This window comes from Epargyreus clarus, unplaced genomic scaffold (assembly GCF_041222505.1).
Source record: "Epargyreus clarus isolate Ecla_fem2 unplaced genomic scaffold, WU_Ecla_fem_2.2 ptg000011l, whole genome shotgun sequence".
In the NCBI taxonomy this organism is placed as follows: Eukaryota; Metazoa; Arthropoda; class Insecta; order Lepidoptera; family Hesperiidae; genus Epargyreus; species Epargyreus clarus.
Window position 1 is genome coordinate 7664061 of NW_027332219.1, and position 15877 is coordinate 7679937.

A 15877-nucleotide genomic window follows, 5' to 3' on the forward strand; every position below is an offset into this window, starting at 1 on the left:
AGTATCAATGCTCCTTATAAATATTGCTTGGCCAAGTGAGAGTCGATCTCGCACACTGAGGATTCTGTATCACCAAATGTTCATATAGAATTTTTTTATTTTTAGTATTTGTTATTATAACGGTTTATTGTAGGGCGACCCCCATTTACGTACTTCTAAGCGTATTTATTTTAGTGCTTATTGCTGCTATAGCGGCCGCTGTTCTAGTACTTTGTAATAATTTTAAGTGTCAAGCTATTACGGTTTAAGAGATAGAGTCCCGTCACAAACGGATAGACAGCGGAGGCTTAGTATAGGGTTCCGTTTGGCAAGGATAAGCCTACGGAACCCTAGAAAATAATAGTACAAAGTATAAATTTACATATAGTTAAGACTTACTATCATATTAATTGTAGTTGTAGCAATTCTCCTAGGAATGGTAGGAAAGTGGAATGACATAATCGCGAACAATAGAAACTATGCCTTGACTTACATTGTGCGGATTACATATTCATGTGTGACTATTAGCTTTGCATTTACATAACGGTGTGCGTATTGTAATAGTTGGTTTGTAAGCCATAGGGAGCTAGGTTTTGATACAAAGGACAAACGTTATTTTTTTGAGGCATGAATAGTTTTGGGATGGTTTTCGGGTCGATTTTCTAACGATATAAGTTGAAGGTGGTAGGTACCTTTTGTTGTTCGACTCTGGAGGTACCACCGTCACCCATTTCTGCCTAATAACAGCAGTGTTAAGCGCTGTTGTGTTCTGGTTTGAAGGGTTTGGTAATGGTGATATACTTTTCCGAGGGTTTCAAACTTAGTCCTCATTAGTAGCAACATATACAGATGCGGTCAAAGTGCGGACTGTAGGTAGGAATCTAATCTAATCTGGAGCTGATTACAGATATTCATGGGCGGTAGTAGACACTTAACATCAGGTGGATTGAATGCTCATTTGCAAGTCAATAGAATTAAAAAAAAATGTTTGACTTTCGTTAAAATTTACAATAATTCAAATTGAAAGCCCTTTATAAATTCTACGTGATTCTACCACGAGCACGTCTGCAGTAATGTCCCGGCGTGTCCAACTGGTAACGTGGTCGGCTCGCGTGACTGTCACGCCGTGAAGCCGTTCCCACGTTAGGCACGGAAATTGTTGATTCTTCCTCTTTGCTGATACCAGTTTGTGTTTATTGTTTTATTAAATGAAAAATGACTTAAAGCAAACCTAATAACATTTTATGGGACCATTTCAATAATTATTAAAAATCTTAAATTTATGTTTTAAATAAATAGATTGACTTGGCAATTGTACTAAACAATATAGTTTAATGTAATAATTACTTGTCTAATTCGATGTGATGCGATGAAATTACAATGTATCTCACAAGTAACACATATTACATAGTTAGATTGTTTGGCGTCTTTAGTTTATATCAATAAGAACGCGACAATTTTGGATTACAATCCATATTGGAACGGGTTATACATAATCTTGATGCATTAAAAACTAAATTAGATGCCGGATGTAGGTCTCGGGGGCAGGAAGCGGGCCATCAGTGCTCGCGTGCGATTGGACGACAATTAATGCTTGTCAAGACGCAAGAGTGACGGGTAAGGGAGGTTACATATGAGCGACAGTTAGTTAAAACATGGGCAACAGCCCGCGATGACGACCGTTGCCATCTGTTGCCAAGATTCAGTAGCTACGGGTCGCGAGAGTTGCGTCAGAGTTGACCGGCGGCCAACAACAACAGTTGACAGCGATCGCCGGAGATTGTCGACGATTGTCGCCAACGATCCATAGCGACCGTTGGCCCTGGTTGCCGGTGCGGGCTCTCGCACCTCTGATTTTTCAATTATGTGATTTTTTAATGCTAGATTAGTAAAGATACTTCGCCGCCTTGGATGAAGCCACAATAGGCTTATTAGTACTAAGTGCTTTTTTTTGAATTATTAACAAATAAAAACATTTTTAAGAGAAAATTTACGAATAAATAACTAATACTGCGTTATTTACATAATAAATAAATAATTATTTTAAATATTTTAGGGACATTTTAGCACGGAGATGTGGCAAAACTTTTTTACGCAACTATTTCAATTCTCAAAACTGGGTACATTTTTTTGTTAGGAGTTAGTGATCTTTACTAATCTATGTGCGAATCAGAAATTAATTATCAGTTGCTTTAATGGTGAAGGAAAACATCGTGAGGAAACCTGAATATCTGAAAATAACGGGTTGCACTCCGGGAGTGCCAGCAGAAGTGTAAACTTTCGAAACCTAACCTGAACATAGCGTAGCGCCGCTTAAGAAATGTTCACTTCAAAAAACCCGAATGCAGTCTTTTACAAGAACACGGAAATCTAGAGCTATCTGGACACATCACGAAGTTCCGGCATCGTGGACGGTGACCCATTCCCAAGCCTACGAACAATCGTGGACTAATTAGCAATTACACTGCGATCGGACAGGAAACGGCCAATCTGTCCACGAGTTGAGAAAGCTCGTGATGTTGTGTGTAAGGGATGTAGGCTGAAGTCTGTAGTTAAATACCAGGACACTAGGAGAGTAGGAAGTAAGATAGGTAAGTCAGATGAAAGATTTAGGTAGAGGTAACATTCCTGTCAAAAGTTGCCAAGTTAATGGTTCGGGGATACTGAGCACCTTGTAAGGTTTGTTGACCCTTAGGGCCCTAATATACAAGCGACAGTCCCCTGCGACCGTTAACTGCTGCCGACTGTTGCCGCCTGTAGTTAGCGATAGCTAATGACAACTGACGATGGGCCTCAGTATCAGCTATCATTGGTGTGCTATTGTCGCTCGTATGTTACGTCCCTTAGATTGTGGTTAGTTTAGTTTCAGACAATAATGGATCAAAAAGTTGAATTAATGCAATATTCAGGTGCAAGGTGGTAGAACCCTTTGTGGTTCGACTCCGGCGGCACCACTGCCACACCTATTTCTACCTAATAACGGCAGTGTTAAGCGCTGCTGTGTTCCAGTTTGAAGGGTGTGGTAAGGGTGACAGACTTTTCCGAGGCGTTCCAGCTTAGTCCTCAGGGGTAGCGGCGCATCTGTGGCCGACCTCAGGTAGGAATATCTAATCCTATCTGGGGTTGATTACAGATGTCCATGGGCGGCAGTAGCCACAGGTGGACTGCATGCTCGTCTGCTGCTCCTATATTATAAAAAAAAAAAAAAAAATTATTGGTAAAAAAATGGCCTAATCCTTCTCATTCTGAGAGGAGACCCGTGCCCAGCAGTGGGACAGTAATGGGATGATGAAAAAAATGTTTATTTTTAGTATTTGTTATCATAATTATTTAATTTAATTTATTAGAGCGTCAATACTGTAAATGCCGTGTTCACATATAATTGTGGGTACACGACTTATTTATCTAACTTTTGCAATGTAATGTATATAAGTGTATATTACGTTGGTGAACCTTTAATAAATAAATAGCAGCCATTTATTACGGTTTAATAGATAAAGCGTATAATTGTCCAAGTACGAGTCAAACTCTTTATATCCGATTACAGCGGGTAATGTTTTTCGAACGAATGTATGTTTAATTATTTGGAATGCTCTGCAGCACAAACGGCTTGATGGATTTTAAAATATGTTGTGTTATGGGATTCGGTTTATTTGAGAGTTTTTTTATGTAAATTCTAAAGAAACATTGATATTTCTTGAAGAAGAAGACATTTCTTAATTATATTATTCGCGGGATGTAATGGGTTTTAGTGGGTAATAATATCAAACCATCGAGAGGTTAGCATGACTATACTAAAAGTTAAAAGTTGTTTATTATCAACAATTGTAGATCACTACTTATCACTGTCATAATTAAGTATATATTTATATGTATATATTATGTGTATATAATTGTATATATGTATATGTATATGATATCTATCCTACCTATCTATTTTGTGCACACTTTATTTGCCTTTCATACAATTTTTCTGACCATAGGGGCTGCTGGAAGAAATTCCAGGTTGGAATAAGTAGTCCTTTGTACTACATTTCTTTTTAATGCTCTATTTCTTTGTTATGTTCTGTGTACACAAATTTGTAAATAAATAAAAAAATAAAAATAAATAAATTGTTCTCGTTATGGTAGGTAACTCTTGCAAGTTGCACAGTAGAATAAATCTGTATGTAATTATAATTAATAAGTACGCATGTAAGTGTGTACTCTGTAAGGACATACAGGAAGTATGACAGCAATGTTTTTATTATATGATTGCATTACGGCAACTTCCACGTGGTTTGACGTTGCAAGACAAGATTTGTTTCTTGTCACTGGCTTGCGTGTTCTTGCTTTTATATAGAAAGATTAAAAGGCCTAGCGAGACTTATTTTTACATAAAATTCGCCATTTTGATTTTTTTAACACCTATCTAAGGACACTTGGGTATTTAAAACGAATATAATGAAACCTTTGTTCAATTCATTCCAGTCGTTTGTTAAATCCGAGGGTATAAAGACAAACATACAAGATACGCGAAAAACATAACCCTTCCTTGGCAGTCGGGTAAAAAGGCTAAATATCTAAAGGAAATCCTTTGTCTTTAGCTGCAAAATTATTGGTATGAGCGTTAAAGTCGTATTCAAATTACTTCGTAGTTTCTTTGCAGTTTGACATAAAGACGAAATATTTACAATTATTATAAAAGAATCCATCTGATTAAAAATAAAGACTATGGTAATATTACCACAAATTAGTTGAATTCAATAATACCTCTTTATTACCACGCTTTTATTAGCTTGGGTTGTATGTATGTATCTATGTAATGGAATCTTTGAACTCGATTTTTACCCACTTTGAATGGACCGATTAATTTAAAATTTTGCACAATTATCAAGAACCGATGACAATACACGGTTTTAATAATTTTATCCCATTCTCCTCATCAGGATCGTGAGGAATCAGGATTAACGATTTTCCTTGTGCGATTTTAGCGTGGTTTTTAGTTTTTAAACTATGTATAATTATGTTATAATCCGTTAGCCGTTTGGGCTGTAGGGCTTACCAAAGAATAAGACTACAAACGTAAAATATTACTCTCCATAATCGGGCAAAAAGTGTATTTTTTCTAACTCTGGGACACCTAAAGCATATTCCATCACGCTGCTGTATTGGATTTGTGAATACAAATTGTAATTAATTTTGATTAATAATAATTTTGTAATTTGTAAACCTTATGCAGGTAGAAAGATTTCAAAGGTGTGTGAAGTCTACCAATACGCACTTGGCCAGCGCGGTGGACTATGGCCTAATCCTTCTCATTCTGAGACCCGTGCCCAGCAGTGGGACAGTAATGGATTGATGATGATGATGATGATGCAGGTAGATCACACTGGACTGCAGTATGTACATAATATCTATGTAATAACTGTGTGAATTTGGGCTTAAGAGATAACAAATAAAAATGAACTTACAATATGATAATATTACAATTAGATGTAATTGTACAAGAGTTTCTCCAAACAGGTGGTTAAAACACAATATGGCAAGCTCGTTAAATGACCAATTATCTAATAGATACATTCTGTTATCTTTATAATTAAATCGACACATTATAAAATGAATGATCGTTAAGCCAGCAATATAGTTATGATGAATTAGTCATTAGTCCGTTTTTTATTAGTCACTCGGTTCCAGTAAGCCAGGTAGACTAACGGGAAGTGATAGAGTTCGGAGAAATCGGTAGAGCGTAGGGCTTTGTAGAGTTCTATATAAGGGATTTTTTATTGATGCTCTCTTTACTGTTTTTGAGTGAAGACTTGTAGAGTACTTTTTCTTTGGAGGCTTTTAGGGTTCCGTACATGAAAACAAAAAATGGAACTCACACACTCACAGCCTCACTCTATCACAGACAATTCTAAATATGATTAACCGATTAAATTAAATTTTAGTACGGTGCATTAAATTTTGAATATAAAAGGTGTCTTTCGGAAGGAAATTTAATTAAAATTAATTGGTGGCTATTCCGTTATTAAATAAATTGCATAATTAATAGATTACTTAATTACCTAGTAGGTAATATAAACGTTATGTGAATTTTATTCAGCTACCAAATTTTAGAGTTTGGGCCTTATTATAAGTATATACTATAAATGGTTTCTTGAAACCATCTTTTTTAGAAACATAAGACAAAATGGTCTATTTATAATAATAATGGGCTGTTCGTGCTTTAGAAAGCCTGAAAGCCCATGAATGTTCATAAAAATGTCCTTATAGATTTATAGATGCCTGGTACTTAATGAATTACTAATGATATAAAGTACATAAATATAAACAATACATAATGATATGATATAATGAGGACGCGCGTGGCGGAGCGGTCACCATACCGGTATGACGCGCTCACGGTCCCGGGTACGATCCCCGGCAGACATCTAAATGATGAATTTAGATGTTCTGTTTTTGGGTCTGGGTGTTTTTGTGGGTGTTCTTTAGAAAAAGGCAATAAGGCATAATGTAGAAGGCGTTTTAAAAAAAGGCATAATTATTTATATATGTATACTCTAATGAGTGTATTTAGAGACCTAATGTGGAATGTTAGAAATAAGACCACAAATATATCGAAGCGTAGAACTGTTATGATTGTTTGCAATAACCATGACTATTTCTGTCCTACCATTTCTGGCTTATAGCAGCAGCAATACAGCGGTGTTGTGGTTGAATTGTTTACTAAACATACTTATTTGGGGCGTTCTAACTTTGCAAGAGTACATGTTCATTTAGATCAGGGGTTCCCAACCAGTGGTCCGCAGAAGCGAAATTGTGCTCCGCGAACAATTTTTAAATATAGCGGGCCGTAATTTTGCCGTTTGAAAGTAAGTGATGATTTGCGTGTAACTTTAAGTAACAATGTTAGTAACAATAGTCCTAGGGCAGCTATTTGTGTGGTAAGGGAGACAGACTTTCGAGGCGTTCCAGCTTAGTCCTCAGGGGTAGCGGCGCATCTGTGGCCGACCTCAGGTAGGAATATCTAATCCTATCTGGGGTTGATTACAGATGTCCATGGGTGGCAGTGGCCACTTACCATCAGGTGGACTGCATGCTCATCTGCTACTCTTGTATTATAAAAAAAGCTGAACTTGTAAATATGATGCAACCTACAGAAATTACATTAATACAAAACTACAAAAGTTTATCCTATAATATAATTATTTCTTTTAATGTATGTTCCTATTGAGTTTTTCATTAAAAGTTTAAGTTTCAGTTTGATTTTTATAGTTTATTTTTGTTGTAACTATAAAGTGGTCCCTGACCAAGTGAAGTTTGGGAACCTCTGATTTAGATCCTACAATTAATATACGTGAGACTATTACACACTTTCTATTTGGGGTATTGTTTGATTTATAATTATTTTGACGGTGGTAGAACCCTTTGTAGTTTGACTCCGGCGGCACCACCGCCATACATATTTCTGCCTATTAACAGCAGTGTTAAGCGCTGCTTTGTTCCGGCTTAATCCTCAGGTATTGGCGCATCTGTGGCCGACCTCAGGTAGGAATATCTAATCCTATCTGGCGTTGATTCTATCTATCTACCAGCCTTTAAAGTCCACTGCTGGACATAGGCCTCCCTTAGTCTGCGCCACTCCGACCGCTCTTGGGCCGGCTGCATCCAGCGGTTACCCGCCGTCCGCTTCAGGTCATCAGTCCACCTGGTCGGGGGGCGTCCTGTACTCCTTTTGCCGAGACGTGGTCTCCATTCGAGGACCTTCCTACCCCACCGGTTATCGGTCCTACGAACTATGTGGTCAGCCCAGGGGTTGATTGCAGATGTCCAAAGGCAGTAGACATTTGCCATCAGGTGGACAGCATGCTCGTCTGCTGCTCCTATATGATATAAAAAGGTATCTAATCTAATCTGGGGTTGATTACAGGTAACCAGGCAGTAGACAGCATCAGATGGATTGCATTCTCATTTGCTACTTACATTTAGACTATTTCTTCTTACAATTACAATTAAACATGAGTTGGTCTACATACCCGTTTCCTACTTCAGTTTTGTAAAAAATCTAGTGTCGATCAACTAGTTGCCCTGTTGATTGTTGTAGAAAAACAGCTCTCGCCGAGTGTGTGAACCGGCTGTATTGTATCGGGATCGCCTTTCTACCACTGACCTGGTATACTGATTCGCCATTAATCTAAGCTTTGAGAATGTATTGATTGTGTTTTTCTTTTCACTTATAGTTGATTTTCTTAGTAGTAAGTGTTCTGTTATAGTTTTTATTGAGAAATATTTGCACTTAGAAGGGTTTTTTGATCCTGGTTATTTTCGGAATATGTTGTATGGTATTATGATTAATAGACCATTTTGTCGAAAAAGATGCGTTTCTTGTATTATTGAAAACTGGTGAATTCGATTTTCAATAATGAAAAACACAGAGACAAATGGTATTGCAATTTACATGTGCCTACACACACCATACTATTTCTACCTAATAACAGCAGTGTTAAGCGCTGCTGTGTTCTGGTTTGAAGGGTGTGGTAAGGGAGACAGAATTTTCCGAGGCGTTCCAGCTTAGTCCTCAGAGGTAGCGGCGTATCCCGTAGGAATATCTAATCCTATCTGGGGTTGATTACAGATGTCCATGGGCGGCAGTGGCCACTTACCATCAGGTGGACTGCATGCTCGTCTGCTACTCCTATATTATAAAAAAATGCGTATTACCAGGTTTAACACGAATCAATTAATCCTATTTATCCTATTTGCGATCGATTATTATTGTCCATTGGTGGAAGTATCCCTTGTAAAATTTGAACCATCTATTACGGTTCAATAGATAAAACGAAAAGCGCCGGAAAATAGCGGTTTCTTGTTTGCGACCCTCACTTATTTACAAGATTTTTTTTACTTAGCATTTATTGTTATAGCAACCTCCGTTATAATTACTCTTTAAAAATATTAAGTGTCTATCTACTATGGTTCAAGAGATAAGAGCCCTTTTTTGTTTCAAAGGGGAAAACCTTCATAAGGTACCCGACGACGTGGGAGCGACGCCGACACGATGTTTACCGCACTAAAACCACGCCGGTGGCCGTCCTCAGCGCTTGGTGGAGAACTCCGGGATCTCCGATGGAACACAACCGGAGTCCTCCGAGCGCGATGTCCCAGTCGGGCCCTGCCCTGCGGGGAGCATTTTACGCTCCTCCCGCAAACCTGGTGTTTACGAAGGCATGCGACCACAGATGCCGCCGCCCTTCCCTTGATTGCTTGCCGGACGGTTCGAGCTCCCAGTCTTGCCATCCGCAACCCCGGAAGCCGACTTTTAGTCGCCTCTTACGACAGGCAGGGGATACCGTAGCCCTATTCTAGTCCCGGTACTACAGGGACAGAGATAAGACTCCTGTGACAGCTTAGTTTTTACCCATTGGGTACGGAACCCTAAAAAAATTAATAAATAGTCCGAAGACCTATACATTCACAGATACGCAGCGCAGGATGACATCAGAGCAGAGATCTAATGCAAAATGGCGCCTTATCTAATTGTCGCGTGCCCCTAATTGGCAGATTTGTTTTGTAGCACCGATCTAAATGTCAATGCAATTGGATCGTATGTGTTGTTGTAAACTTTACTAGGATTGCCTGCTTTGTCCGCAATTCAGCGTAAATTTTAAGTAAATAAATATAATATAAAACAGCCTTTATTACTGAGAATATACATACACTAATATCACAAAAGGTTTTACATTTTTTTTTAATTTAAAAATAAACAAAATAAAAATAAAGATAATTAACAACAAATCTCTTATATCAGGTCTCTTAACTCAGTTTGCCTTCTGGCAAAGGCCTCCTCTAACTCTTTTCAAATTTTAAGTACCTACTGTTTATTTACAGAAGCAGTGATAGCCTAATGGTTAAGAAACTCGACCTCTCGATCGAGGGGTCCGAGGTTCAAATCCCAGGCACGCACCTCTGGTTTTTCAAAGTTATGTGCGTATTAGAAATTAATTATCACTTGTTAAAACGGTGAAGGAAAACATCGTGAGGAAACCTGCATACCTGAGAGATTTATAATCTCAAAGGTATGTGAAGTCTACCTACACGCACTTGGCCAGCGCGGTGGACTATGGCCTAATCCTTCTCATTCTGAGAGGAGACCCGTGCCCAGCAGTGGGACAGTAATGGGTTGTTGATGACTGTTTATTTACTTGTCATCAACCCATTACATTGTGTGCTGTGCACAGATCTTCTCTCAAAGTGAGAAAGTGCACCGCGCTACCACTTGGCGTATTAGTAGACTTCTCGTACTTTTAAAGGTTTTTATTTAAAGAACTCTCGGCGTCTAGGTTTCCTCACGATATTTTACTTGTCCGTTAAACAAAGATAATTATATTCTTTTTACTGAAACTTTATGTAGTATGCTCTGCCAGGATATTTTAGGAGAGTAAGAAAAATAATTCAAAAACACAAGACTTTAAATATAAAGATAATAGCTAACAATTATTATTATAAAACCCATAGATTAGTAAAGATACTTCGCTGCCTTGAAATTGAATGAACCCACAAACGGTTTTTGGATTTGTTAGTTATATGTATTTTCAAATTCTTGACAAATAAAAAAGATTTTTAGAGTAAATTTACGACTAAAAACTAATACTAATTTACATAATAAATAAATAAGTATTTCAAATATTTTAGGGACATTTTAGTACGGGGACGTGGCAACATTTTTTTACGCAACTTTTTCAATTTTAAAAACTGGTTACATTTTCTTGTTAGGAGTGAGACCTATTAATCTTGACTAATCTATGATAAAAACAATAACCCGACTCCTTAAAAATATATAAACTATTGTACCACAATCAATTACATGATATGTTAAAAATAAAATCCGTCAAGTCGTTTGGGCTGCATGGCGTGCTAAAGAAAAAGACATACATACGAAAAACATTACCCTCCGCTGCTGTCGGGTTAAAATAGACTATTGTAAACTCAAATGTATTAACACTCTCAAATCCATATTTCTAAAACAAAACAGACTGACATAAAAAGTTGTCAATCTGTCGTTCCATACACCGACAGCCCACACATATGGTGACCAACACGAAAATATGCATCGAGGACAAGTGGTCTAATTGTATGCAAAACTTCTTTCTTTGGCGTCCTGGCAATGCGGGTATCAGTTTTTGCGCACGTTTTTATGCTAACTCAATTTCGTTATGTTATGGTCTGTCTAAGGAGCGATAGTTTAAAAACCTGCTGGCGATTGTCTAATCGGGATGTCCAGATTCTAATAGACATAATTTTGAAAATAATTTGTCAGCTAAATACCAGTATATTTACTACATAAATACTAATTATGCTAAACATAAATAATGTAAGGGAATGTAGGCTAAAACGCAAAATAAAATTACAATCAAATAGTTGTAAAAAAATAAAAGAAAATTGATATGGAAACATTATAAGGATCATGAAATATATTATTACAAATTAGTTGTCACTTGTTCAATGGATATTAAGATGTAAAGGCATTTGGTAGGTGACTTACGCCCGTTTTATTATTAATACCATTAATTATCCATCATTATATTGAGCACATTATTAATAAATCCATTGCTATGAGTACCACTCGAAACTGACCATTATAATATGCAGAAATTGAAAATTTTAGATCTAATATCGTTTCATTCGTTCGTTCTAAAAACTATATTTTTTAATTTAATGTCAATGACGAAAATAAATGACAGTGACAATTTCAATTGTCAAATCTGGTTACATTTTCTTGTCAGGAGTGAGTAATCTTTACTAATCTGTGTCTTTGGTAGACAAAATTAGAAAGATTTATTCTTATTAATATGGCTTCAGTATACTTATCTTTCATATATCTTCACTTCCATCTGATTCCAAAAGGAAACCACTCTTTTTGTTTCTTCTCGAGGGGGAAACCTTCAAAAGGTACCCGACGACGTGGGAGCGACGCCGGGTTATGTGGGATTTTTACCGCACTAAAACCTCCCCGGTGGCCGTCCTCAACGCTTGTTGGAGAACTCCGGGATCTCCGACGGAACACAACCGGAGCCCTCCAAGCGCTATGCCCCGGTCGGGCTCTACCCTGGGGGAGCAGTTTTCGCTCCTCCCACACCATGTAGTGAACCACACCTACCTACCTACCTACCTACCTACGGTATGCGACCACACATACCGCCGTCCTTCCTGGGGTCGCTTGCTGGATGGTTCGAGCTCCCACTCTTGCCGCCCGCAACCCCGGAAGCCCCCTTTTAGTCGCCTCCTACGACAGGCAGGGGATACCGTAGCCCTATTCTAGTCTCAGAACTACTGGGACAAAGGAAACCACTTCTAGGAACTCCTAGGAAACCACCTTGTGTCTTTGTAAACTTATCCACGGATTTTATTTATCTTGTAGTTTCAAGTTTATGGCCATATGTTTACTGTTAGTACAGAACAGTAAGCAATAAAATCGCCCGTTGACAAGTTATGCAGTTATTTTCACAGTTTATCGATACCTTTAAAGAGGTCGCCACTTTCTAAACACCAAAATGATCTTTATTTACTAAAGAGTAGAGGTGAGAAATATCTAAGGTAGTAAGACTATGTAACTGTTTCTGTAACATTATTATTATCAAGTGACTTAAGTAATAACATGTTGGTATTAGGGTTGAAATTATCGATGTAAATATCTCTATTATTGCTCTAAAATATCGGTTTAATATGAATAGTAAAGAAAATTTCAACGCAATATTATCGATTATTCGAAATTTTCACAAATTATTCGAACAGAAAAACTTTGTTTTTTCACCGACAAATTTCAAACATTATAAATTTGGCCACATATTAATTTTGAACACTTTTTTTTATCAATGACTTCCTCATATTGTTATATGAAATATTGAAAAAATATCGATATTTAATGTATTTCGATATGATAATAAACAATATCATATCGGCGTTGGTTTCAGAACCATAAATCTAAAAGTATTATAGAAATATCGATACCTCATTGCATCCCTAGTTAGTTAGCTAACATCTTAATATTTCGTTCTCTTAATTAAGGAAATTGTTACTTTCCCACTCAAGACAACCCATTTGCAAAGGACTAAAATAATGTACAAGTACAAAGTCAAATTGAAGCATATTTCTTAGTATTTCATAGCAGGTAGTTTACATTGTCTTAAAAAAAACTTTTGATGCATCGTTTCGTTAAAAAACTGTGTTTCGTGTGTAAAATAACTTGTTAATTGACAATAATTGGACAGGAATAACTTTATAATTGTTTTGTACTTATAGGAAATCAAGATGCTCGATAGTTCGTTGTCCTAACCAAAGCTTTTGACACACCGTTCTGTAAAAAATATTGTTTCTACTAAAGTGTTAAAAATAATGACAATTGGGTATCTTTTATAGTTATCATATATCGGATGTAAACTGATACAGGCTGATGCGTATGGTCTGTCAAGGACCGATAACCGAACGTTGCCGAACCGTGTCAGTCGTGCGCCGGACGCCGACGCGTGCGCACGTGTCCATTGTACCTCCGTTAATATATTTATTATATCCGAGATAGCCCTTGTATCCGAGAAATAGGGTCTCATTGTTTCGTGTTCTATTGTTCTTGGTAATAGATTATGTACAGTGAAAAGTGAGTGTTAAAACAATGCGTCGAGTCAAAATGAACATTGATCCCGATCTGGGAGATCTGGAAGAGATGTTAGCGCACGTGCAGACCCAGTTGGAACACGAGATCGATTTGGAGAAGGAAGCGAGGATGCCGTCTCTAATAAACGTGCAGGAATCTCCGAAAATGTTGAAGAAGAATCCCTTTAATAAATCACAGAGCATGTCGTACCGCCGACCGTTGCCGCGACCGCCGCTGGCTAGGATGAATAGTGACGTCGATTCTGGAAGCCATTCCTTAAACGGGGATTACAGGAATGGAGAGTACGGTCAGACGAATTTAATCCAGAATGGAAATCTGCGAGGGTCGCAGTCGAGTTTGAAGTCAGATGAAATGGGGTCGCAGATTTCGTTTCAATCGTTTAGATCGGAGCCAGTTCAGAGACATTCGGTTTTGAGTTTACCTGATAGGGGATCGTCGGCTTCCTTGAATGGGAGAGGGAAGACTGCCACTTTGCCGCGGGGATACGGGTCCACCAAGGAGAAAGACTGGAAGGAGTACTGGGCATTGTAAGTTTTTTATTTTTCTTATAATATACGCAATAATTGTGATTCTTTTAAATTCGCGCCGTATAAATGTTTGTCGATTTTTAAAAGGCATCGTAAGTTTTTTAATGTTTCTTATAACATGCATAATAATTGTGACTTTTAAATTCGCACCGTATAAAATATGTTAGTCGTTTTTGAAATCTGTTAGAAATGGTGTATTTCATTTATATTTTCATCGATAAACACCACGTTTCCTTCATTTCATGGGGATTTTTAGTAGGTAACACTGACTGATTCTGTTTTATTAATAAAATACCATTTTAGAATGATTCGTTTTGATGCGTATTTCCTCATGCATTATGGAATATATACATACATACAAAGTAGCGTACCGATCCGGTAATAGTTTAAGAAAAAATATTGTAACTGACAATTTGTAAGTGCCGCCTAAGTAAGGCCTATACAAAATAAATATATTTCATTTCATTTCATACGAACTTGAAAGTAGAAAATCACACTATTGAAAATGACTTTATCAAAATGGTTATGAGGTTACAGTGACCTCAAAATAAAAGTTCTTATGTTCTCTAACAATAATCACATGTAGCAATTTATTCAAAATATGTATTATTTCGAAAATAAAATATGAGTAAATTGTTATTGAAAATTTATACGTGGCAAATAGATAACCTATTTTTTTGGGAAGTCGATTAGTACCTAACTGAACTGTTTGCTTTTATATCAAAATAATTAGCCAAGTACGATTCGAACTCGCACACGGAGGGTTCCGTACCTCCAATTTTTCATATATCTTTCATTTGTAGTATTTATTATAGCAGTAAAGTATCTATTAATTACGGTTCATATTATATTTATGGGTATTTGTTGTTATAGCAGCCCATAGATTAGTAAAGATACTTCGCCGCCTTGAAATTGAATGAAGCCACAAACGGCTTATTTTAGTAAGTTCTTTTTTTGAATTCTTGGCAAATAAAAACATTTTTAGAGATATAATGAATGAATAACGAATAAATAACTAACACTGTGTAATTTACGTAATAAATAAATAATTATTTCAAATATTTTAGGAACATTTTAGCACGGCAAAACTTTTTTACGTAATTATTTCAATTCTCAAAACTGGGTACATTTTCTTGTTAGGAGTGAGTTATCTTTACTAATCCATAGATTAGTAAAGATAACTCACTCCATTGAATCTCCATTGAATACATTGAAATCCATTGAATACACTTGAATTTTTACAGGCTGCTACATATAGCAGCCTGTAAAAATTCAAGTGTATTCAATGGTTCAAGGATAGATACCTGTGACAGACGGACAGACAGCAATTTCACCCTTGTGTACGGAACCCTAAAAAGTAACATATACTATGCTCCTAAACACATTTGAAGGGCGTATTTTTTATATTTTTATTTGAACGGTAAATATTAAAAACGACTCCAGATTAACGAAATCTCTTTATTCCAAAACTTTAATCTTGACACTACCATCATTTTATTATTGCTTAAAGTTTTTTTACCTGAAAATAAGATAACGGTTAGAAGTTTAGAATTCCGTGTTATCTATTCAGTTGTTATCCAGCTTGTTTAAGATAAATCTGACAGATTAGACGTAATCGATAGGTTTAGGTGTTTCCTCTCTGTCGTCCTAGAAACGGCTTTTTTATTAATAGCTATCTACTTTTTGAAAATAAAGATTTTTTGTCTTACCTACTGTTTAA

At 36.8% G+C, this 15877-nt stretch overlaps 1 protein-coding gene across 8 annotated transcripts in view; it reads left to right on the forward strand.

Moving 5' to 3' along the window:
- The window catches only part of ena (ENAH actin regulator enabled), a 92553-nt gene that overhangs the window by 56130 nt on the left and 20546 nt on the right, over positions 1–15877 (forward strand). For 4 of the 8 annotated variants that reach the window (XM_073077903.1, XM_073077902.1, XM_073077904.1 and 1 more), the window contains exon 2: positions 13378–14157. The exons of 1 other annotated variant lie outside the window; for it this stretch is intronic. In XM_073077903.1, the coding sequence (XP_072934004.1) occupies positions 13628–14157 (530 nt within the window). In that variant the 5' untranslated portion in view covers positions 13378–13627. The remainder of the gene's footprint in view (positions 1–13377; positions 14158–15877) is intronic. 3 more of the 8 variants (XM_073077906.1, XM_073077908.1, XM_073077907.1) reach the window with 2 other exon arrangements.